Source organism: Gallinula chloropus (assembly GCF_964237585.1).
Source record: "Gallinula chloropus genome assembly, chromosome: 1".
In the NCBI taxonomy this organism is placed as follows: domain Eukaryota; kingdom Metazoa; phylum Chordata; class Aves; order Gruiformes; family Rallidae; genus Gallinula; species Gallinula chloropus.
Genome location: NC_140085.1, coordinates 215,459,224 through 215,481,846, shown reverse-complemented (window position 1 = coordinate 215,481,846; position 22,623 = coordinate 215,459,224). Strand labels below are relative to the sequence as shown.

Here is a 22,623-nt window from a genome sequence, read left to right as displayed (position 1 = left end):
AGGGAAACGCTGTGGTGAGAAATAAAATCCTAAAATAAAAGCTGCTCTTAAAGTGCCAAAGCTTTGGACAGAGGGAAGGACCCTTCTGGGGGTCCCAGTAAAAAAAGCCACGTGTAAAACACTCATCAAGCTATGCTAATTATTTTCCTGTCTTGCCTGCTGCTCTTTTCAGGGGCTGGAAGAAGTTAAACCTTTCCAGCCATCAGCACTGAAGGAATTCATGCTCAATCAAATTAGAGGGCTGGAGCAGCTCCCCTATGGAGAGAGGCTGAGGGAGCTGGGCTGGGTCAGCCTGGAGAAGAGAAGGCTGTGGGGGGACCTCACTGCAGCCTCCCCGTCCCTGAAGGGACCCCAGGAACAGGAGGGGAATGGGCTTGTTAAAGGGCAGAGACTGGCAGGACAAGGGGCTGGAGTGAAGCTGGAGGAGGGAAGGGGGAGAGGAGAGACTGGGGGGAAGTTCTGTGCAGAGAGAGTGGTGAGGGGCTGGAAGGGGCTGCCCAGAGAGGGGGTGGGTGCCCCGTCCCTGGGGGTGTTCCAGGCCAGGTTGGCTGGGGCCCTGGGCAACCTTGTGTAGCTCCAGGCCTGGAGGTTGGTGTCCCTGCCTGTGGCAGGGGGTTGGGGCTCTGGGACCCTTGGGGTCCTCCCAGCCCAGACCAGGCTGGGGTTCTGTGATTCTATGACTCTGTCTGTGTGAACAGGGAACGTTGTTTAATTGGGGGGGCTCATGGCTGAGCTCATTATCATGCCAAGAAAAATGGAATGAGTCTGTTTCCAACTGCCCCACTTCTCAGACACAGCTCCAGACAGCTGTGCCTGCACTCCTCACTTCCCAGATAAACCATTTGCTCTGCTAGTTAAATTAGCAGGCAGCTCTCTAGGGTGCTGTGATTATCTCCACATGAAAACACAGATTGTGTACTGCACCCTCCTTGTCTCTGAATGCTCTTTGCATGTCCCACAACCATGAGACGGTTGCTCTGTCCTGTCTGTGCCTCATGGGCTGCTCTGGCCAGTATAAATATTGATTAAATTGAGAAAAGTCCCATCCTCCACCCATGGGGCTGCCCCAGGCTCTGGGCATCCTGCTCCCCCATCCCCATGCCCCTCCACAGTGGGCCTGGGGAGGGAATATTCCTTTCCTGCTCTTCCCTTCCTCCTGTTACTTTTGTCCTTGTCAAGACACATAAGCAACGTGTCTGCACACAGAGGAAGGAAGGATTTCCACAGCCCAGCTGGGTGCTGTGCCATGGGGGGGGGGGGGGGAGTGGGTGCTCTGGCTCTGCAGGATGCTCAGCTTCTGCCCAGGAGGATGAACACGGAGCCTGTAGACAGAGCGTGAGCCTCACTCCATCGTGCTTCGTAGCACCATCTGTCAGGCTGTCCATGAGCAGGGACCAGAGGAGCTGGTTTGTCATCTCCACTTGTGCTCAGCACCAGCCACTCCAGAGACAGGAGTGAAACATCGTCCCATCGCCCCATGGGTTATAACCTGTGTCTGGAGAAAGTTCCCAGGAGAAAACACGGCACTTGAAGCTTGACTTCAGGGCTTTAAATCCTGCCTGGAATATGCTGCTGTAGAAACGTCCACTCCCCCCTCCACTGGGAATATTGTCCCAGCAGCTCCATCCCTGCAGTGCCCCCCGGTTGCAGCAAGAGGCGCCCCGACCCCAGAGAGTGCAGCGAGGAGACTCGGGTGGGAGGAAATGGGGACAGCTGATAGATGAAGGAGTGTGTGGGCAGGTGAGCAGGCAGCCCAGGGGTGTGCTGGCTCCCGGGTGCTGAGGGGATGGGGCTGGACCATGTGCTGGTTTTCACTGGCATAAAGTTAATTTTCTTCATCGTTGCTCACTTGGGACTGGGGTTTGGGGCTGTGACCCAAACACCGTGGGCAGAAGGCTGATGGTTTAGTTATGGCTGAGCAGCCCTTGCCCAGCATCGAGGGCTGTTCTGCTCCTCACATCCCCCGCCAGTGAGCAGCAACAGCGAGTTGGGAGTGGGTGCAGCCAGGACTGCTGACCCCCACGACCAGAAGGGCATCCTGTACAGCACAGGGAGCAGGGGGAGAAGGAAGGTGCAGGGTGTTCAGGGCCAAGGTGTTGGTCTTCCCAAGAGCCTGCTGTGTGATGGAGACCTGCTTTGTGGACATGGCTGAAGATCTCTGAGCTGAAATCACCACAGAGAGGGACACGTGGGTGGGTGGGTGGGTGGGTGGGTGGATGGATGGGTGGATGGATGGATGGATGGATGGATGGATGGGTAGATGGGTGGATGGATGGATGGGTGGATGGATGGATGGATGGATGGATGGATGGATGGATGGATGGGTGGATGGATGGATGGATGGATGGATGGGTGGATGGGTGAATGGATGGATGGATGGATGGATGGATGGATGGATGGATGGATGGATGGATGGATGGGTGGGTGGGTGGATGGGTGAATGGATGACATGGGCAGCCTCTGCTCAGTGTCTGTGGGGACAGGACAAGGGGCGATGGGCTCAAGCTGGAGCCCAGGGAGTTCCCCCCAATGTGGGGAAGAACTTCTTCCCAGTGAGGGTGAGGGAGCCCTGGGACAGGCTGCTCAGGGAGTATGGAGTCTCCTTCTCTGGAGAGATTCCAGCCCCTGTCCTGGGGACCCTGCTTGGGCAGGGGGCGGGACCCCATGGGCTCTGGGGGGCCCTTCCCACCCCTGCAGCTCTGTGACTCTGTGATCTCTGCTGTATGGATGAGGGTGGTATTTCTGCAGCCTTGGACACTGTGGATTTATCTAAACCACGTTTCCCTCTGCAGCTCCTGTTACTGCGCAGGGATCGCGTGGGGCGCAGGGATCCTTCATCTCTGTGGGGTGGGGCATGGGGATCTGCCTGCACAGCATGGGGGCAGAGAAGGATTGTGGGGAAGACGTGGTAAAAGGCTGCCAGCAAAACCAACCTCCACAAGAAAGAGAATAATTCGGTTTGAGTTCACCTTGTGCCAGGCAGAGGGAGGTCCTGCGCTGCTGGCCGGATGGGTCTTTGGGATCTGAAAGAGAAACTCATCATCATCCCCTCAGAAACACTGTCCCTGCCACTGCTGGCTTGGGATGCAAAATGAGCCCTTGTCTGACTCTCCTACTGAAGCGAGTTTGGGCTGGAAGGGCACTAAACCAGCGTGGGAGGCGGTGAGGGGGCGGGTAGAAGGTAGGAAGAAGCAGATGAGCTCTGACAAGTCACACCAGGGTTTGAAACCTTCGTTCCTTCACGATTACCCAGGGGAGGTGGATCAAAAGTCTCTTAATATCCAAATGATTTTTTTTCTCCAAGGTTTTTCAAGCTGTTGCCATGACATCAGGTTTTGCAGAGGAAAAGGTTGCAGAACTGTTCCCAGCCAGAAGAGCACAATGCAGATTATAGAGTCGTGGAATCAGAGAATCCCAGCCTGGGCTGGGTTGGGAGGGACCCCAAGGGTCCCAGAGCCCCAACCCCCTGCCACAGGCAGGGACACCAACCTCCAGGCCTGGAGCTACACAAGGTGTAAAGGGACAATCCCCTCCCTGTCCCTGCTGCTACCCCTCTGCTGATGGAGCCCAGGATCCCACTGGCCACCACGGGCACCAGCCAGGGGAGCTGGCCCCATCCCCCCAGCCTCACCGGTGGGGCTGCTGGTGGCCATGGAGATCACAGCCCTTTCCTATGGGGTAGCCAAGCTGCTGGGGATCTTTTCTGTCCAAATATCTCTGCAACAGAAAGCACAGTGTGAAGAAACAACCAGGAGTGGTTTCTGCAGGACCAGGGAGCCATGAGGCAGCTTGGGGATTTCTTGGGGAAATCAACATCCTCCTCCAGTCCTCAGAGGCAGGAAAGCATCTTGTGCGGGGGGACCTCACTGCAGCCTCCCCGTCCCTGAAGGGACCCCAGGAACAGGAGGGGAATGGGCTTGTTAAAGGGCAGAGACTGGCAGGACAAGGGGCTGGAGTGAAGCTGGAGGAGGGAAGGGGGAGAGGAGAGACTGGGGGGAAGTTCTGTGCAGAGAGAGTGGTGAGGAGCTGGAAGGGGCTGCCCAGAGAGGGGGTGGGTGCCCCGTCCCTGGGGGTGTTCCAGGCCAGGTTGGCTGGGGCCCTGGGCAACCTTGTGTAGCTCCAGGCCTGGAGGTTGGTGTCCCTGCCTGTGGCAGGGGGTTGGGGCTCTGGGACCCTTGGGGTCCCTCCCAGCCCAGACCAGTCTGGGATTCTGTGATCTTCTGCATCACCATCCATCCTCATGTCAAGCAGTGTGGGAAAACTCATCACACACATCCCGTGGATCTTTGTTATGATCATATTCCAGTCCCAGCAGCTGCCTGACCTGCCTTAGGAAACTCTGTGTTACGCTGATGCTCCTGACAAGAGAATTCCCTCTGGAGGCATAAAATCCTGCCTTGCACTATATATAACTCCAGCTGGGGCAGCGCAAAGTCAGTTCAAGAGTATTTTTGGCTTGGGCTGGAAAGTGAACTCCTTTGGTTTTGGGGTTTTGGGGGTTTTGTTTTCTTCTCCCATCAGTGTAGGAATCAGTGATGGTACCTGACCATCCCCTGGCCAGCTCCTTAGACTGACACAGAACCTCAAACAAGAATTCCTTAAAGGGCTGGAGGGTTTGGTTAATTCATTACATTTTTAAGCAGGAGTTGTTAAGGCTTCATTTCTAGGCTGTGTGCCAGGGCAGTTAGCAAGAAGGGAAGGTGTTGCACTAGGGCTGGAGGAATCCCAGACACAGACACAGCCTGGGAGAAGAGCTCCTGGAGAGCAGCCCTGTGAGAAGGACCTGGGTGTGATGGGGGATGAGAAACTCCCCAGGAGCAGCAGTGGCTCCTGCAGCTGGGAAGGGCGATGGGATCCTGGGCTCCATCAGCAGAGGGGTGGCAGCAGGGACAGGGAGGGGATTGTCCCTCTCTGCTCTGCCCTCCCCAGCTGGAGTCCTGTGTCCAGAGCTGGGGCCCAGCACAAGGAAGATGTGGGGCTGTTGGAGAGGGGTCAGAGGAGCCACGGGGATGCTCAGACCAGTCTGGGATTCTGTGATTCTTCACCATGGGTTCAGACTCCTCTTCATTTTGCGGTCTCCATCGTGGTCCTCGTGACATCTCCCAGGAGGCTCTCAAACACTGCCTGAAGGTTGTGTGGGCCCAGTCTTCTTCATCCCAGCACTCAGCAGGTCCATCCTGCACAGATCCGGGTAAGAGGCACCTTCGACTTCCATACAGTGATGGGCAACCTCTCCCTCCTCCTCCCACTCCCCATCAATCTTGTCTTTTACAGCACCCACACAGGGCAGGTTACAAAGCCCCTTTGGACTCATTTCTTTATGGAGCCCCTCAAAACTCTTCACACTCCTGCTTGTGCAGAGCCATGGGGTGAGTCGGGTGGGAAGGGCACTCCAGGGAGCTGATGCTCTGCTGGAAGCTGCTCTGCTTCTGCCTGTGCAGCATTTCCAGCACTGCACCAGGACCTGCAGATTTGTCGCAGGGGTGAAGCCAGCTGAGCCCAGGGGAGGTGGAAGGTTACAGCCCAAAACAACAGTGTTCTCCCTGGTAACCCCAGAAACTTCTTCCAGCCAGGACGCTGCTGAGAACAGCACTGGCTGCCAGCCCCTTGTGCCAGCAGTTTCCAGGGTTTAAGATAAGAGTAAAAGTCAGATAAACACAGTCCTGACCATGTTATGTGGGGTTTGTCCTGCTTTGTGTAATAAAATAGATTTTACTTGTCATAGGATCCCAGAATCACAGGGGTCGTTAGGGACCCCCAGAACCCATGGGGTCCCACCCCCTGCCCAAGCAGGGTCCCTAGGACAGGTCAGGGCTGGAATCTCTCCAGAGAAGGAGACTCCACACTCCCTGGGCAGCCTGGCCCAGGGCTCCCTCACCCTCACTGGGAAGAAGTTCTTCCCCACATTGGGGGGAACTCCCTGGGCTCCAGCTTGAGCCCATCGCCCCTTGTCCTGTCCCCACAGACACTGAGCAGAGGCTGCCCATGGCCCCCTGTGTCCCACCCTTCAGCTCTTGAGAACCAGTGATCAGATCCCCTCTCAGGCTCTTCTCTGCAGGCTGAACAGCCCCAGCTCCCTCAGCCTTTCCTCCCAGGGGAGATGCTCCAGGCCCTTCAGCATCTCTGTCCCTCCTCTGGACTCTCTCCAGGAGATCCCTGGCTGTTTGATCCCAGGGAGCCCAGACCTGGACACAACACTCCAGTGGGGCCTGGCCAGGGCAGAGCAGAGGGGGAGGATCCCCTCCTGTCACCTGCTGCCCACACTCCTCCTGATGCCCCCAGGATCCCATTGTCTCTCTCAGCCCCAGGACACACTGCTGGCTCATGGCCACCCTGTCACCCAGCAGGACCCCCAGGTCCCAGTGACTGAACAGCTCAGCCCGACCCACAGCTCCATTCAGCCCCTTCAGCACGAAGGGCCCCTGTACAGGAGAGGTTGGGCTGGGCATGGCAAAGCCCAGGAACCAGTTATCAGAGTGGGCTGGTTCACAGGGAGCATTGGAAACCGATTGCCCTCAGTGTGGTGGGGAGGGGGTCTTTGGGACTGTGCACACCTGGGGAATGACAACCCCCCCTTGGGGAAGCAGCATCTCCTGCTAGGCCAGCTGATACCTCTAGAAGAAGTGGGCATCTCCTGAACCTCAGAGAGGCAGAGTGGAAAGGTCTTCTCCTTTCTCAGCTGTCAAGGAGACTGTGCATCCCCCTCCCCAGAGCAGCAGGGACTTGGCTGGGAGCTCTGCACAGTCCTGGCTGCACCCCATCCCAGTACTGCTGAGCAGGGACAGCAGCTGTGGAAGCTTTGCAGCCCCTCATCCTCCCCTTGTGTCACCTCCCTCAAACACCAGAGTGCCAGGGCCCCTTGCTGGGAGTTCTCCTCACTGGCAGGAGTTACAGGGAACTGTCTGCCAACCAGAAATACACCCACACACCACACTGACAGCTCAAAATCCACTGCCCTCCCCCCCCTTCCCCCAGCACAGAGACAGGGATGCTGCAGACATGGTGCTGGGACACATTTATTTGGTGGTTACAGCCTGTTGATGCCAAGGGGCATCTCCTTGTGCCCCGAGGTGCTCAGGGTGACCCAGGACCCCTCGTCGTGTCACCGGCCCCAGGCTGCTCAGTGGTACTTGCGGGCCAGAGCGTGAGCCACGACACCCACCAGCTTCTGCCAGGCGAACTGGCAAGCGGGCGTGAAATCCCTGGCGAAGTGGGAAGCCAGGACAATGATCAGGATGTCCCCGAGGAGCTGGGGGAGGGAGAGGGAAACGGGGTTAGTGCCGCTTGAACCGCTGCGCTGACCCGGAGCAGGGAGCTGGGAGGGGATGTCTCTGAGCTGGGGACGAGCTGTCGGACTCACAACCTCCCAGGAAAGGCTCCTGCTGCACACACCTCAGCCAGTCCTGCCACGTCTTTAGCTCTAAGCAGCTTCTCCCTTCACGCCAGCTCTGCCTCCCTGGCTTTGCTGATACAGACTTGCCTCCATTTCCAGGTCTGTGCCCCTCTCCTCCCACCACCCTGTGACCCCCAGGGTGAATTTCCATTCTCCTGGCTTCCCCCTTGGGCTGAATTCCCCTCCTGAAGGGTTCAGGATGCCGTGTACTCCTCCTCCTCCTCAGCCCCCCTGCCCCACTGCATGGCCCTCGGGCTGCGGGCTGGCTACGGGGACCGGTCCCTCTCTGTTCCCTGGGACTGCTACAAGAGAATGCTCAGCCTTCCTGCAGAAAGCAGAGGGCTTGGGGAAAACAAGAGCTGCTTCATTTGGGAAAGAAAGAAAAAGAAGAAGAAAGAGAGAAGCTTGAGAAGGTTTGAGCAGGGTGACGGTGTCACAGCACCTTCCCCTCCCCGTTGCTGTGCTGGTGCTAAAAATGTGAGTTCTTAGTGTGAAAGTTACCCCAACTCCTGCAAACAGCTCTGGCTCTGCCTCCACCAGCCCAAGTCAATAACCCTGGGTGGAGGCAACACCCCCCATCTCAAAGCAACACCTGACTTTCCCCACGCTGCATAGGGGAAGGGTCTGGGACTTCCAAAACTGCTCACCCTGAAGTTCTCGGGGTCCACGTGCAGCTTCTCACAGTGCAGCTCAGACAGCTTGGAGTAGGTCACCTTGATGTTGTCCAGGTTCTTCACAGCTTCCCCGAAGGAGGTCAGCACTTTCCTACCATGGGCACGGACCTTGGGGTTGCCGAGGATGGCGGTGGGGCTGGAGAGGTTCCCGAAGGAAGAGAAGAACCTCTGGGTCCAGGGGTAGACGATCAGCAGCCTGGGGAGAGATGGAGGCACAGAGGGGACACAGACACGCTCAGGCTCCGGGTTTCTCCACGCAGGCTGCAGCTGGGCAGGTGCCCAGGAGCTGCACCTACCTGGCCAGGGCCTCGGCTCCGCATTCCTCCACGTTGACCTTGCCCCAGAGGCTGGCGATGAGCTGCTTCTCCTCGGCTGACCAGTGCACCATGGTGTCGGGCAGGCGGCTTTGCTGCGAGCTGCAGGAGGACACAGACCCCGTAGCTGAGCCGCAGACCCCAGTGAGGCTTTTATGTGCTGCCAGCAGCTCCTCCCCGCCCCGCGCCGCGGGGTCATTGGCTGCGGCCGGGCTGGGGGTCCGCAGCCCCGGGGGAGCAGCGGGGATGGCCAGGGTGTGGCACACTGAGATGGGGCCTCTGGTTATCCTGAGCCCTTTATCCCTTCCCGTCTGTTCTCTGTTTCACCTACCAAACCCGGCCCCTGTGCAGAGAAAGGGCTGCAGAAGCCGCTGTGCACGGGTCCATCGCGTGTGTGGGGCTGCGGGGGTCAGCCCCGTGCCCTGGCTCTCCAAGCGCTGGACACCACCTTGCCTGAGCCTCAGAAGTGATCAGTGCCCCTGCCAAAGTGCAGCCTGAGGCACAGCAACCCGGAGGGGGTTGTCATCAGCAGGTACCTGCCTTGCAGGAGGCCCTGGGGCTCCTCACACCACCAGCAGCTGTGGGCAGTGCTCAGGGGATGCTCAGGCTTTGCAGCCAAAATCAGCATTGAGCCCATTGTCCTCCTTCTGTGCAGAACTTGACCTGCTCGATTTACTGGTCCCTTTTGGAGCAGGAACAAATTCACCCAAACATTCACCCTCTGGCATGAGAGGACCAGCCAGAGCTGGATCTCTCCAGGAGATCCCTGTCCCTTTTATCCCAGTGCTGCTGGGCAGGGAGCAAGTATCAAACAGGGTCACCCTTTCCACCCCATTTCTGCCTTCATCCCCATCCACGAAGGGCAAGCGACAGGGGCTTTGACAGGCTGGGCCCTGGGGGATCTGCCCTGGGCTCCAAGAGCAGCACAAGCTCAGCTCAGGGATGTCCAGTCCGGGAGGACCCCGGTGCCCACCGCTTCCGAACCTGCCCTGACAAGGCTGCCACTCGCCCAGGCTGTGTCCAGCCTCCCTGGCACAGGGAGGGGTTTGAATTGCTCCCCCTGGGACACCTCTAGGCAGACAGGGGTGATGCCCCCTCCCCAGGGGTGATGCCCACACATGGGGGGGCTCTCCTGTGCTATTTTCTGCAGGAAACCCCAAACCCAGCCTTGGGGAAAGCAGGGGTCTGTAAGCCTGTCCTGAGGCGATCCCACCTCCTCCTCTGGTTTTCCATGGGATTTGGACCAGGCTAAGGAAGAGGCACAAAGTCTTGTGTCAGGGATGGGATGGGAGGTGGCAGGGTAAGAGCTGTGCTGTGTCGGTGGCTGGGCTGGGGAGAGCCCCTCTCCAGACACGGGGGCTTGGCTTCCCCCACGGGCCACCTCCTGCCACGCATCTTCCTGGCCTTTTACTGGAAATACAGGAATAGGGGGGAAAATCCATCACAAGGGAGAAAATACCAGGGGAGAATTTCAGCCTGATAATATCCCTGTCCCCCATCAGTGGTAGATTTCCTTTCCCCAGTGGGATGGGAGTGATGAATCCCCGTCGGAGTTGCCCACATCTGCCTTTTCTCAATGAAATCCAGCACAGGCTGCCCAGAGCGCTGGGGCAGGGTGATAAATCAAGCTGAGCTCTGCCTGTGCACAGGGGAGGGAGCACATGATGGCAAAATGCTGCCAGGCTGCCCCCAGTGCCCCCCCCTCCGGCATCACCTTATCGGCCCGTGCAGGACCCTGCCAGCGCCGGGCTGCACCGGGCACCCCCGGGCTCTGCCCCAGCAGCACGCAGGGGGTGGAACAGAGCAGACAAAGCAGCGTGGGGGGGGGATGGTGTCTCACAGGACACGTTTTCTGGCGGCACAGGGAGCGGGGTGATGTCCCCTGGCTGGGGAAGGGGTCTGAAGCCGCAGGCTGCACCCATCCTGCCACGCTGCCGGGTGCAGGGCTTGGAGACCCCCATCCCTCTCCTGGGAAGGGGTCCCCCAGCCTGCCCCAGTGCAGGCTCCAACCCAAGAGCTCTGCTTGCCAGGTGAAAATGGCTAGTCCAAATGATTGCAGTGTTTCTCTGAGGTGTGTGAGCAGCCCTGCTCGTAACAGGTCCACAAGGACGGACCACGAAACCAGGGAGAAACCACACAGGAGTCTCTGTCCCATGCGACCTGCCCAGGCACCCCACAGGGAGAGAAGCGCTTTGGGATTCCCAGGAATCACCTCCTGCCTTGAGCCCAGAAACAAAACGCCTCTTCCTCCGAGAAGCACGTGTGAGGAGGGGGGGTTGTGGGTCATGGGGGGCTTGTTTTGTGTTTGCCAGTGGGTCAGGGGTGGGAGATGCCTGTGAGTGTGGAGGAGGCAGGGATGGGACGCGCTGCAGGAGACACTGGGGTGTACAGCTATGGCTTCTTTTTTCCCTTCAGAAAGGATCACAGAATCACAGGGGTGGAAGGGCCCCCCAGAGCCCATGGGGTCCCACCCCCTGCCCAAGCAGGGTCCCTAGGACAGGTCAGGGCTGGAATCTCTCCAGAGAAGGAGACTCCACACCCCCTGGGCAGCCTGTCCCAGGGCTCCCTCACCCGCGCTGGGAAGTTCTTCCTGTGCTCCAACTTGCAGCCATCGCCCCTTGTCCTGTCCCCACAGACACTGAGAATCATAGAATCATAGAATCCCAGACTGGTCTGGGGTCTGGGTTGGGAGGGACCCCAAGGATCATAGAGCTCCAACCCCCTGCCACAGGCAGGGCCACCAACCTCCGGGCCTGGAGCTACAGGCCTGTAGAAGAGGCTGCCCATGGCCCCTGCATCCCATACTTAAGATATTTATAAACATCAATAAGGTCCCCCCTTAGTCTTCTCCAGGCTGAACAGCCCCAGCTCCCTCAGTCTTTCCTCACAGGGGAGATGCTCCAGCCCCTTCAGCATCCCTGTCCCTCCTCTGGACTCTCTCCAGGAGATCCCTGGCTGTTTGATCCCAGGGAGCCCAGACCTGGACACAACACTCCAGTGGGGCCTGAGCAGGGCAGAGCAGAGGGGGAGGATCCCCTCCTGTCACCTGCTGCCCACACTCCTCCTGATGCCCCCAGGATCCCATTGTCTCTCTCAGCCCCAGGACACTCTGCTGGCTCATGGCCACCCTGTCACCCCCCAGCACCCCGCAGATCCTTCTCCCCAGAGCTCCTCTCCAGCAGCTCCCCCCAGCCTGTCCTGATTCCAGCAGTTATTCCCTCCCAGAAAGCGTCCCCTTCCAGCTGGCCGTCGCCTTTACTGCGTCGTGCTCGGATCAGGCCAAGAACAAACTCTACCCAAGAGACTCCTGCTCTGCCAGCCCCCAAAACACTCTGTGTGCCAACCATCGATCCACGATTGCACCCAGGATATTAGTAATGGCCACAGCTAACAGCAGGACTGCCCCCCCCCCCCCCATTCTGCCCCCCCAGATTGCAGAACGGGCGGCGCAGGGAGGAGCAGCAGCACATAAACAAAGTCTGGATGGGGCTTGATAGCCAAATGCTTATCTAAAGCCTGCCCCCACCCTTCTGACTGCTGGGCCAGTATGACTCAGCGCGTTTCTGATGGGCTTTATGCCACGGATGGGACAGGGAGGGGGGATTAAAGTCTTTACACTTTGTTTACCCTCCCTAAAAAATATGACCCCTCTGAGCAGACGGGCTCTGTGCTGAGACCAGGCCAGCTCCTCACCCAGGCTCGGGGCGCAGGGCCCACAGGCCTCAGGGCAGCCTCTGCCCGGCTGCTTCCAGAGGCACATCCCACCCAGCACCCTCCCAGACAGGCAGAGTGACGGCCGGGGGGTCTTTTCTGGGAGCAAAGCACCCGTCCTGCTCAGCCCTGCACCCCGGCCTGCACCCCGGCCTGCACCCCGGCCTGCACCCCGGCCTGCCCAGCGTCCCCGTGCCCCCGACCCCTCCGCCTCGCAGGGACACACGGGCTCAGACACGGACTCAGCAGCCGCTTCACAGGATGATCTTTATTTGAGTGTTACAAGCTCTCAGCTCCAGGCGGGCGCGTCGGACGGGGCACGACGCGCGGCTGGGGCTGCCCTGGGGCTCTCCTGCTTTAGTGGTACTTGCGGGCCAGAGCGTGGGCCACCACACGCACCAGCTTCTGCCAGGCAGCCTGGCAGTCGGGAGTGAAATCCTTGGCGAAGTGGGCGGCCAGGACGATGATCAGGATGTCACCCAGGAGCTGGGGGGACAAGAGCAACCCCAGGTTAGCAATGCAGACCCCCACACCAGCACTCCCATCAACCCAGGGAAGCCTCCAGGCATGTTGTGGCCGTAACAATCTCCCTGGAGTCCTCTGAAGATCCCCCCTATGCTTGTTCTCTGCTCGAGCCCCAACGGTGCTGGCTCTGCTGCTGCAGTGGGAAGACTAACTGAAAACCCTCCAGAAGATTGTGTTGATTAAATGTCTCTTTCTCCCTCTTGGCTCCGTTGGGGAGTTTCTCCCGAGCAGGAGACACAGCTCAGCATCTGCCACGCGGCAGGGAGCTGAAACGCGGCGCTGCAAAGCGCCCGGGCACGAGGGGCGAGCTGTGCTGGCGTGAGGGGAACTCTGCCATCCCTGGTGATAAATGCCAAGGTTCCTTCCCTGCTAGGAAACTCGGCTGCACAGACACGGGAGCCAAAGCTTCCTGCCCCTCAAGGTCCTGTTCCTCTCCTGCTTTTGGGATCTAGCTGCTGTCTCTTGCTCATCCCCGCTCTCTCCTCCATGCCAGGCTTCACTCTTGCTCCTTCACTTCCCCCTTGGCTCAAACCTCTTCCTGCTCAGCTCTATTCTCCTGCTCCCTCTCCGTGCCCAGAGCACTTCCTGATCGCCTTCCCCATGCATGCTAACCTGCACCCTCCCTCTCCATAACCATCACCTCTCACCAAGCCGCAGAGTGGTCTCTTCCCTCTCTGTACCCCCCTGCATCTCCCCCTCACCCCAACCACCAGCCCCTCTTCCTCCTGCACTGTCGTGTCTAGGGCAAACCCCTCAGGGTTAGGGGAGAAACTGCCTGTGGGGACGTGGCGGGGAGGACAAGTCCCCTGGCCAGGAGAGCCCAGCTCACCCTGAAGTTCTCGGGGTCCACGTGCAGCTTGTCGCAGTGCAGCTCGGACAGCTGGGCGAAGGTGTTCTTGATGTTGTCGAGGTTCTTGACGGCGTCCCCGAAGGAGGTCAGCACTTTCTTGCCATGGGCACGGACCATGGGGTTGCCGAGGATGGCGGTGGGGCTGGAGAGGTTCCCGAAGGAAGAGAAGAACCTCTGGGTCCAGGGGTAGACGATCAGCAGCCTGGGGAGAGATGGAGGCACAAGAGCAGACACGTTAAGGCTCCAGTCATTGGGCTGGTTTCTCTACCCAAGGTGTGGGTGCCCAGGAGCTGCACCTACCTGGCCAGGGCCTCCGCGCCGCAGTCGGCCACGTTGACCTTGCCCCAGAGGCCGGTGATGAGCTGCTTCTCCTCAGCTGACCAGTGCACCATGGTGTCGGGTGGAGGGTAGCGTGTGGCTGCCGGCGGGTACGGAGGAAGTCTTGGCTCTTGCTCCCAAGGGGATCGCACGCTGGCGAGCGGCTCTGCCCGGCCCCGCTTTTATACGCTACTCCGGGCCCCTCCTCTTCCCCCTGCACCCCTCCATTGGCTGGGCGCCGGGGGGGCCCCACAGCCCTGGCACCCCAGGGTGGGGCCGTGGGGCAAGATGCCCAGACGCTTGGCTGGGACAGCTGGTGGGACGCCCTCCTTGTCTTTGATTTCTGCTCCTCCCTGCTTGAAGGCAGCATTTATCTCCTCCCAGCCTGAGCGTGGCACCTCCTGAGCCCGGGGGAGCCCTCGGGGACGGAGCGGGCAAGGCTGGGTGCCCCTCGTGATACACGGCTGCGGGCGGCTCAGGATCAGGGCTGTTGGGTCCTCCCCCTGAACGCACCAGCGACCTGTGACCAGTCTCCCTTGGTCCTCTTCTTGCAGGACGGGCCAGGCTTTGGGTGCTCCTTGTTCTTTCCTATCGGCTACACGACAGTTCACTGACTTAAGGGAGCCTGGAGCATCTCCCCTGTGAGGAAAGGCTGAGGGAGCTGGGGCTGTTCAGCCTGCAGAGAAGAAGACTAAGGGGGGGACCTTATTAATGTTTATCAATATCTTAAGTATGGGATGCAGGGGGGAATGGCCAGCCCCTTCTCAGTGTCTGTGGGGACAGGACAAGGGGCAATGGCTGCAAGTTGGAGCACAGGGAGTTCCCTCCAATGTGGGGAAGAACTTCTTCCCAGTGAGGGTGAGGGAGCCCTGGGCCAGGCTGCCCAGGGGGTGTGGAGTCTCCTTCTCTGGAGAGATTCCAGCCCTGACCTGTCCTAGGGACCCTGCTTGGGCAGGGGGTGGGACCCCATGGGCTCGGGGGGTCCCTTCCCACCCCTGTGATTCTATGAACACTAAGACAGCCCCAGGCAGCGCCTTGCAGCTCTTCTCTCAAAGAGCCCATTGGCAGAGGCCAAGCAAGGCTGGAAGGGAACTGTTACACTGGGCACACCGACTGTCAGTAGGGCGTCTGCTCCGGGGGCCCTGGGAGAGGAGGGGGAGACGGGCTGTGCCGGGCTCTGTGCAGATGTGCAACAGGACACAGCTGGAGGAGAGCGGTCCTGAGCGCAGGGGAGGCAGCGGGGTCTGCTGGGGCTGCACCCACCAGTGCAGGATGGAGCTGAGGTGGGATGCAGGAGCTGGGACTGGGGATGGAGCTGGTGGGGCTGGACCCAGGCAGCACACAGCAAGCCAGCGTGTCCGGCGTGGCCACGGAGCAGCGTGTTTGCCTTGGCCATGGGCTGCCAGCCTTCCCACACCAGCTCTCCTCTTCCTGCTCACGTAGGAGGGGTTTGGGAGAGGGACCCTGGGGCCAGGCCTGGGGGTGACATTGCTCTCCAGCCCCCCCATGCTAAAGAGTGCAGTGTTATTGTGGTCCTGCTCTGGAGCCGTTCGCTCTGCCTTCTCCCTGATAAGGGAATTCACCATCCAGCAACCCCAAATGAGCCCCTGAGCTGCACTGGGTGCTGTGGGGATGCTGCGAGTCTGAGGGCAGGGCAGGAGGTCAGGGCAGGAGGGGAGGACAGGAGGACAGGGCAGGAGGACAGGACAGGAGGACAGGACAGGACAGGAGGACAGGAGGCTGGTGTCCCCCTGTGTGGCACGGAGACTGTTCAGAGAATTTTGCTTTGTTTTTTCAGAGTCAGAGGTGGGGTCCAGGGAGCCCAGGCACTGTCTCTCCTGCACAGGACACCACCTTTCGTGCTGTGTGTTTTGCCATAGGGTGTAGTCATGCCTGTTGCCATCAGCCTGAGAACAGCAGCGATTTAGACAGGGAGATGGAAGCGTTTTTCCTTCCATGAAGGAGGTTGCGACCGGCGGACCTGGTCTCACTGCTGCTTCTCCCACTACCCGCCCTTGTACAAGGGTTTGTTCCTCTTAATCTGTGAAAGACTCAAAACACGAGACCCAGAGGTGTTGCCTGAGGTCCCAGGAAAGCTCTGGGCTATTCCCACGTGTGCTTTGGGGTCTGTTGGGTTGGGTTGGTCATCAATGACCCCCCTGTCTCTGGCTTAGAGCAGTCTCACTTGCCTGAGTCCATAGCCAGCACCATGGCTCGCGTTAGCCCTCGTGTGTGAGCCCCTCGCTCCCCCTCCCAGCGCCCCAGGGGGGTCCCCCTCCCCACTCCCACAGAGAGGCAGAGACCCCTTCACGGCTGAAGCAGTCGGTGTTTATTTGCCAGTCAGAGCCCCGCGGGCCGGGCGGTTCCCCCGCGCGCCGGGGCTCAGTGGTACTCGTGGGCCAGCGCGTGGGCCACCACACGCACCATCTTCTGCCAGGCCGACTGGCAGGCAGGGCTGAAGTCCTTGCCGAAGTGGGCAGCCAGCACCACGATGAGGATGTCCCCCAGGAGCTGGAGAGAGGGAGAAGCTGTCAGCCCGGCGCTGCCCCCGCCTCCCTCCCCAGCACCCGGCTGTTCGTGTCCGGACACCGGGCAGCTCATCGCAGAGCAGGGGATGGGTTTGTCACAGCCCAGTGCTGAGCTGCAGGCTCCCTGCACAGCTCCCACACCTTGCACTCCCTGGGATGCTGGAGCCTCCCTCCCAAACAGCTTCCCCTGCCTGCTGTGCCAGTGCCCTCTCTCTCCTCCCTTTTCACTTCCCTACCTGCTCTTGCTTTCCCTTGGCTCAGACCCTCTCCTTCTGCTCATTTATTGTCTCTCCTGGAGTAACAGCTCCCTCAGAGCACAGCTCAGCTCTTCCCTCCAAACCCCATCTCATTCTCTTCCCTTCTGCCTGTTCCAGCCCAAGGTCACATCCTACCAGCACGCATCCTGCTCTGTGTCCAGTGCTCATCCACCTCACCTGCCTGTGTCCCTCCTCTCACAGGTCACATACCCATCTGTTCTCCCCAAATACACCCGTCCTCACCCCGTGCCTCTCCTCTGCCCCGGCCCTCAGCAGGCTCCCCAGCTCAGGCAGCCTCAGGGTTTTTCTCCCCGGTCTCACTGACTGTCAGAGACCCCCAGAGCCCTCTCCAGAGAACAGACACCTCGGACCCCCCACGCCCAGCTCACCCTGAAGTTCTCGGGGTCCACGTGCAGCTTGTCGCAGTGGAGTTTGCTCAGCTGAGCAAAGCACTTCTTGATGTTGTCCAGGTTCTTCACAGCTTCCCCGAAGGAGGTCAGCACTTTCTTGCCATGGGCACGGACCATGGGGTTGCCGAGGATGGCGGTGGGGCTGGAGAGGTTCCCGAAGGAAGAGAAGAACCTCTGGGTCCAGGGGTAGACGATCAGCAGCCTGGGGAGAGATGGAGGCACAAGAGCAGACACGTTAAGGCTCCAGTCATTGGGCTGGTTTCTCTACCCACGGTGCGGGTGCCCAGGAGCTGCACCTACCTGGCCAGGGCCTCCGCGCCGCAGTCGGCCACGTTGACCTTGCCCCAGAGGCCGGTGATGAGCTGCTTCTCTTCAGCTGACCAGTGCACCATGGTGTCGGGTGGAGGGTTTGCCTGGGGTTTCCCTGAGCAGTGGTGAGGAAGTGGAGCCCAGGTCTGCCCCAGGCATTTTTTATACACCGGGTAACAGCCTGTCCTAATCTCAGTTCACGTGGCTATTGGTTGGGGCTGGGGAGGCAGCGGGGCTGCACAAGGAAAGATAGTGGGTTTGGATGCTGTCCAAGGGGAAAAGAGGCCCTTTCCCCCTCTGCCTTGGAGTGGACAAGCATCATCTGGCACCCACGTACGAGTGTTCGCAGCCCCGGGCGCCGGAGGAGCGGCACCGCGGGGGGTTCAGCGCTGGGGCCTGGGGGCCGGACCCAGACGACAGGCAATGAGCATCAAAGCTTTGCAGCCTTTGCCTTGACCATCTTCTCAGGCTCAGAATGGTGTGGTGCTGCCATGCTGTCCAGGGACTCATCCTGAACAACGCTGAGCATCATCCAGCCCGGCTCTAAGGGACCAGAGGTTTGCCGGGGAACGGTGGCTGAACCATCCCTCCCAAGTCTGGGCCCCACATGTTAAATGCAGGAGATTCCTGCATCCCTCCATTCCCATCGGCCCCAGCAAAGGGCTTCAGCGTTGTCATCCATGATTATTGTCCATCCTTGTCATCCATGATTATTGTCCATCCTTGTTATCCATCACTGTTTCCCGTTGTTGTCCATCACTGTTGCCCATCATTGTCCTCCATCCCTGCCCTCCATCTCTGTTCTGTCCCCCATCAGTGTCCCCCATCCCTGTCCTCCATCTCTGTCCCCCATCACTGTCCCCCATCACTGTCCTCCATCCCTGTCCCCCATCGCTGCCCACGCTGTTCATGATCTAAGCTCTCCTGCTGCCCACCCCATTGCAATTCCTGCCATCAGAGTCCATCTCAAAGGCACAACCCTGGGTTACGAGCCTCAAGAGTATGGTGAGTCGGTGAGTGCCCCTGTGCTGGGCATTGGGGAGGCTGCAGCTGGAGTGCTGGGTCCAGTTCTGGGCTCCTCAGCACCAGAAGGACATGGAGGTCCTGGAGCGAGTGCAGAGAAGGGCAACCAGGCTGGGGAAGGGGCTGGAGGGCAAATCCTCTGAGGAGCAGCTGAGTGTGATTTTACAGTGCTCAGGTCTCTTCCCCTGAGCATCCTTCCAGCCAGCTGCTTCCACTGCCATGGGTGGACATGTCCTGGCCCCACGCTGGGCAAGGCTGTTTCCATGGGTGGGAACCTTCCCTGTTGATAGATGAACCATCCCCGTGGTGGCAAAAGGCAGCTGCAGGGACAGCACTTGTGAAACAAGCAGAATTTATTGGTCACTCTGATTGCAGCAGGCAGTGTCCCCTGCCAAGTTCACCAGCCCCTTATCAGCAGGAATGGCAGCTGTACCCAGCCTCTGCTGCCCTGGACCCGGGCCAGCTTCTTCTCTCTGCTCTGAACATGAGATTTCTGGTCTTCAGTGTCTCTTTGTTCCCATTTTATTCCCTGTGATCTTCCCTCACCAGCTCTCCAGGCTGATCCCGCTCTGTGCCAGCCAGCCGAGGGCAGGAGCTCACTCCTTCTCCCTGGGTTGGAAGCAGCAGACAGTGAAACAGGACTGTGGGTCGGCCTTGGTCAGGCCGTGGGGGGCTGGCACCCCCTCAGAGGGACTGGGGGCTCCAAAAGGCTGTTTGCACCAGATCCTGGGGCTCACAGGGAGCACTCAGGGCTCACTGAAAGGGTGTGGAAGGGCCGGGTCCTCAACGTGAGCCAGCTGCTGTGAGCCAGCTGCTACAGACCAAGCCAGTGGCTCACTGTTCCCTGGACTGCCAGCATCCCAATATCCCAGCATCTCAGCATCCCAGCATCCCAGCATCCCAATATCTCATTAAGTCAGCACCCCAACATCCCAGCACCCCAGCATCCAGCATTCCAGCATCCCAATATCTCATCATCTCAGCACCCCAGCATCACAGCACTCCAGCATCTCAGCACCCCAGTACCTCAGTACCCCAGCATCCCAGCACCCCAGCACCCCAGCATCCCAGCATCACAGCATCCCAGCACCCCAGCATCCAGCATCCCAGCATCCCAGCACCCCAGCATCCCAGCACCCCAGCATCCAGCATCCCAGCATCCCAGCATCCCAATATCTCATTAAGTCAGCACCCCAACATCCCAGCACCCCAGCATCCAGCATTCCAGCATCCCAATATCTCATCATCTCAGCACCCCAGCATCACAGCACTCCAGCATCTCAGCACCCCAGTACCTCAGTACCCCAGCATCCCAGCACCCCAGCACCCCAGCATCCCAGCACCCCAGCATCCCAGCACCCCAGCATCCAGCACCCCAGCATCCCAGCACCCCAGCATCCCAGCATCCCAGCATCACTCTGCACCACCACTGCAGAAATGCCCCGATGGATGATTTGGGGGTGAAACACCAGCGCTGCTTTTGCCCCCTGTACTGTGCTGCAGGGGCTGGGTGCCCCTCCTGAGGGGTGCTGCCTGCACAGTGTGACAGCCTGGAAGTGAACCCTGGATTCCTGCTCTCCCACCAGCTGATGGGGCAGCTCTGGCGGAGCCACTTCCCCTGTGCTGCTCCAGTCCCTGGCTGCAGGGAAGGAGGAGCTGCTGACCCACTGATGAAGAGCTGCTGGACCCACTGATGAAGAGCTGCTGGACCCACTGATGAGGAGCTGCTGACCCACTGATGAAGAGCTGCTGGACCTACTGATGAAGAAGAGCTGCTGACCCACTGATGAAGAGCTGCTGGACCTACTGATGAGGAGCTGCTGACCCACTGATGAAGAGCTGCTGGACCTACTGATGAAGAGCTGCTGGGCCCACTGATGAAGAGCTGCTGGACCTACTGATGAAGAGCTGCTGGACCCACTGATGAAGAGCTGCTGGACCCACTGATGAAGAGCTGCTGACCCACTGATGAAGAGCTGCTGACCCACTGATGAGGAGGTGCTGGACCTACTGATGCAGCACAGCCAGGACTCGAGATCTTCTGAGGTCCCTTCCAGCCCCTTCAATTCTGTGACTAGGCAGTGTCATCTCAACACCCGGCTTGCCAAGGAGTTCATCTCTCCTGCCCCCCAGGGCTCACCACTAACCCCACCTTGGGCTCCAGTGAGCTGTTGGGCTCAGCTTTGCTCTGCAGCACCGTCACCGTGTCTGCCCCTTGCCAGCACCTCCAACTGCAGCTTAAGGCTGGCAGGACCATGGCATGGCCAGGGTGTGGGACACGCTCTGCATCCCCACAGGGATGTGGGATGTGCCCATGGCACAGGGTGGGAGCAGAGGATCAGACCACTGGGCCCACCACAGTCACTGTCCCGTGCCCTGAGCACAGGACACCTCTCCTGATCGGAGCTGCCCCTCCGTGCTGGCTGCACAAGGCACCCAGGACAGCCTCAGCTCCTGAAGTCAGGCTGAGGTGCCGGGTGGCTGTCAGGAAGGAGAGCAGCAGGAGAGGAACGCTGAGCTGCTTTCTGGGGCTCGTTTTCTCTTCCCCCCCCAGCCCAGGATGTTCCCAGCGCTGCCGGCGAGGCCGGATCCTTGGCCGGTGGGACAGGCTGTCTCTGTAGGGCGGGGGGGTCACGAGTGCAGATCCTGCTTCATCAGGAGAAAGGCAGAAAATTTACAGCTAAATCCTGCAGAACAAGGATTTCATCATCCTGAGACACCAGCGTGCCTGTCCCTGCTGCTTCTGAGGTTACTCCTGGAACAGCCCATGCAGAATCCTTCCAGAAACACGTGGAGAAAAACACCATTCTCCAAAAAAGCTCTGATGGGTCCTGTTTAACAGCTGCCCTCCTCCTCCCCTGCCACCTTGGGATCGCACACACTTTCATAGACACAGACTGGGCTGGGCTGGGAGGGAGCTCAAGGGTCCCAGAGCCCCAACCCCCTGCCACAGGCAGGGACACCAACCTCCAGGCCTGGAGCTACACAAGGTTGCCCAGGGCCCCAGCCAACCTGGCCTTGGACACCCCCAGGGACGGGGCACCCACCCCCTCTCTGGGCAGCCCCTTCCAGCCCCTCACCACTCTCTCTGCACAGAACTTCCCCCCAGTCTCTCCTCTCCCCCTTCCCTCCTCCAGCTTCACTCCAGCCCCTTGTCCTGCCAGTCTCTGCCCTTTAACAAGCCCATTCCCCTCCTGTTCCTGGGGTCCCCTCAGGGACGGGGAGGCTGCAGTGAGGTCCCCCCACAGCCTTCTCTTCTCCAGGCTGACCCAGCCCAGCTCCCTCAGCCTCTCTCCATGGGGAGCTGCTCCAGCCCTCTGAGCATCCCCGGGGCTCCTCTGACCCCTCTCCAACAGTCCCACATCTCCCTTGTGTTGGGCCCCAGCTCTGGACACAGGACTCCAGCTGGGGAGGGCAGAGCAGAGAGGGACAATCCCCTCCCTGTCCCTGCTGCCCCCCCTCTGCTGATGGAGCCCAGGATCCCATCGCCCTTCCCAGCTGCCAGAGCCACTGCTGCTCATGGGGAGTTTCTCATCCCCCATCACACCCAGGTCCTTCTCACAGGGCTGCTCTCCAGGAGCTCTTCTCCCAGCCTGTGTCTGTGTCTGGGATTCCTCCAGCCCAAGGGCAACACCAGACACTGTGCAGTGTTGGGTGTATTTCATTGTGTTCTCCTCACAATCTGCCCTCTAAGAGCTTTTCGTCCCTGATTCAGAAAATGCTTTTGATCAGCTTCATGAAAATGCATCAGCTCTGGGATGCAAAGGGCTGAATTCCTGCCTGCTCCAAGCTGGATTCCGTGAAACTCAAGGATCTCAACCTTGAGCACATCACAGGCTGGGAGGTTTGGGGTCTGGGGAGCTCTTCCTTGTGCTGCAGCCCAGCCTCCTGCGCAGAGCAGCTCAGAAATCCCCCCTGTCCCCAGTGATTTGGGCAAGCTCAGAGGTGCTGGGTGGGCTGGGATGTGTCCATCACACATCCCACCGGAGCTCTGTGTCCGTGGGGCATCCCAGTATCACTCTGAATGTGGAGCTCCAGGACCAGCCCCGCCAGGTAGGCAGCAGCAAGCAGGATGATGCCTTTCAGGTAGAGCCCAAATCCCCCAAATCCCCAGGGAAAGGAGCTTTGGCCCGTTGGCCAGCCCAACTGCCTTCCTGGAGCACGATGGTCCCAGCATCCCTGAGCCCATCCTCCCCTTTCCCTGCCTCCCACTGCCCCCCCCACCCTCCAGAGTCAGAGCAGCACGCTCAGAGCCTGAGGAAATGTGGATGTCTTTATTGAGTGCAACAGGCAGAGCTGCCCCCACGGGGT

At 59.6% G+C, this 22,623-nt stretch overlaps 3 protein-coding genes across 3 annotated transcripts; all 3 read right to left on the bottom strand.

Annotated features, from left to right (window-relative positions):
- Window positions 1–7,014: 7,014 nt before the first annotated feature.
- LOC311205028 (hemoglobin subunit epsilon) lies at window positions 7,015–8,455 on the bottom strand (the record flags this gene model as incomplete). Its single annotated transcript, XM_084279317.1, has 3 exons — window positions 7,015–7,249; window positions 8,041–8,263; window positions 8,364–8,455. 3 exons carry the CDS (start codon window positions 8,453–8,455, stop codon window positions 7,121–7,123), a joined length of 444 nt encoding a protein of 147 aa, XP_084135443.1. The 3' UTR covers window positions 7,015–7,120.
- Window positions 8,456–12,334: 3,879 nt separating this feature from the next.
- LOC311205025 (hemoglobin subunit beta) lies at window positions 12,335–13,948 on the bottom strand. Its single transcript, XM_084279314.1, has 3 exons — window positions 13,768–13,948; window positions 13,447–13,669; window positions 12,335–12,578 (listed from the first exon to the last, which is right to left on the bottom strand). The coding sequence occupies exons 1-3, from the start codon at window positions 13,857–13,859 to the stop codon at window positions 12,450–12,452; spliced, it is 444 nt and encodes a 147-aa protein (XP_084135440.1). The 5' UTR covers window positions 13,860–13,948; the 3' UTR covers window positions 12,335–12,449.
- Window positions 13,949–16,104: 2,156 nt separating this feature from the next.
- On the bottom strand, window positions 16,105–17,408 carry LOC311205026 (hemoglobin subunit beta-like). Its single transcript, XM_084279315.1, has 3 exons — window positions 17,281–17,408; window positions 16,960–17,182; window positions 16,105–16,296 (listed from the first exon to the last, which is right to left on the bottom strand). Exons 1-3 carry the CDS (start codon window positions 17,370–17,372, stop codon window positions 16,168–16,170), a joined length of 444 nt encoding a protein of 147 aa, XP_084135441.1. The 5' UTR covers window positions 17,373–17,408; the 3' UTR covers window positions 16,105–16,167.
- Window positions 17,409–22,623: the final 5,215 nt, after the last annotated feature.

Bases quoted from the DNA above. Each gene is read 5' to 3' on its own strand.
- LOC311205025 (XM_084279314.1), bottom strand. From the start codon at position 13,859: ATGGTGCACTGGTCAGCTGAGGAGAAGCAGCTCATCACCGGCCTCTGG. The intron at 13,670-13,767 runs GTAGGTGCAGCT...ATCTCTCCCCAG, and splicing joins GGCGCGGAGGCCCTGGCCAG to GCTGCTGATCGTCTACCCCT. The intron at 12,579-13,446 runs GTGAGCTGGGCT...TTGTCCCCCCAG, and splicing joins TGGACCCCGAGAACTTCAGG to CTCCTGGGTGACATCCTGAT.
- LOC311205026 (XM_084279315.1), bottom strand. From the start codon at position 17,372: ATGGTGCACTGGTCAGCTGAAGAGAAGCAGCTCATCACCGGCCTCTGG. The intron at 17,183-17,280 runs GTAGGTGCAGCT...ATCTCTCCCCAG, and splicing joins GGCGCGGAGGCCCTGGCCAG to GCTGCTGATCGTCTACCCCT. The intron at 16,297-16,959 runs GTGAGCTGGGCG...CCCTCTCTCCAG, and splicing joins TGGACCCCGAGAACTTCAGG to CTCCTGGGGGACATCCTCAT.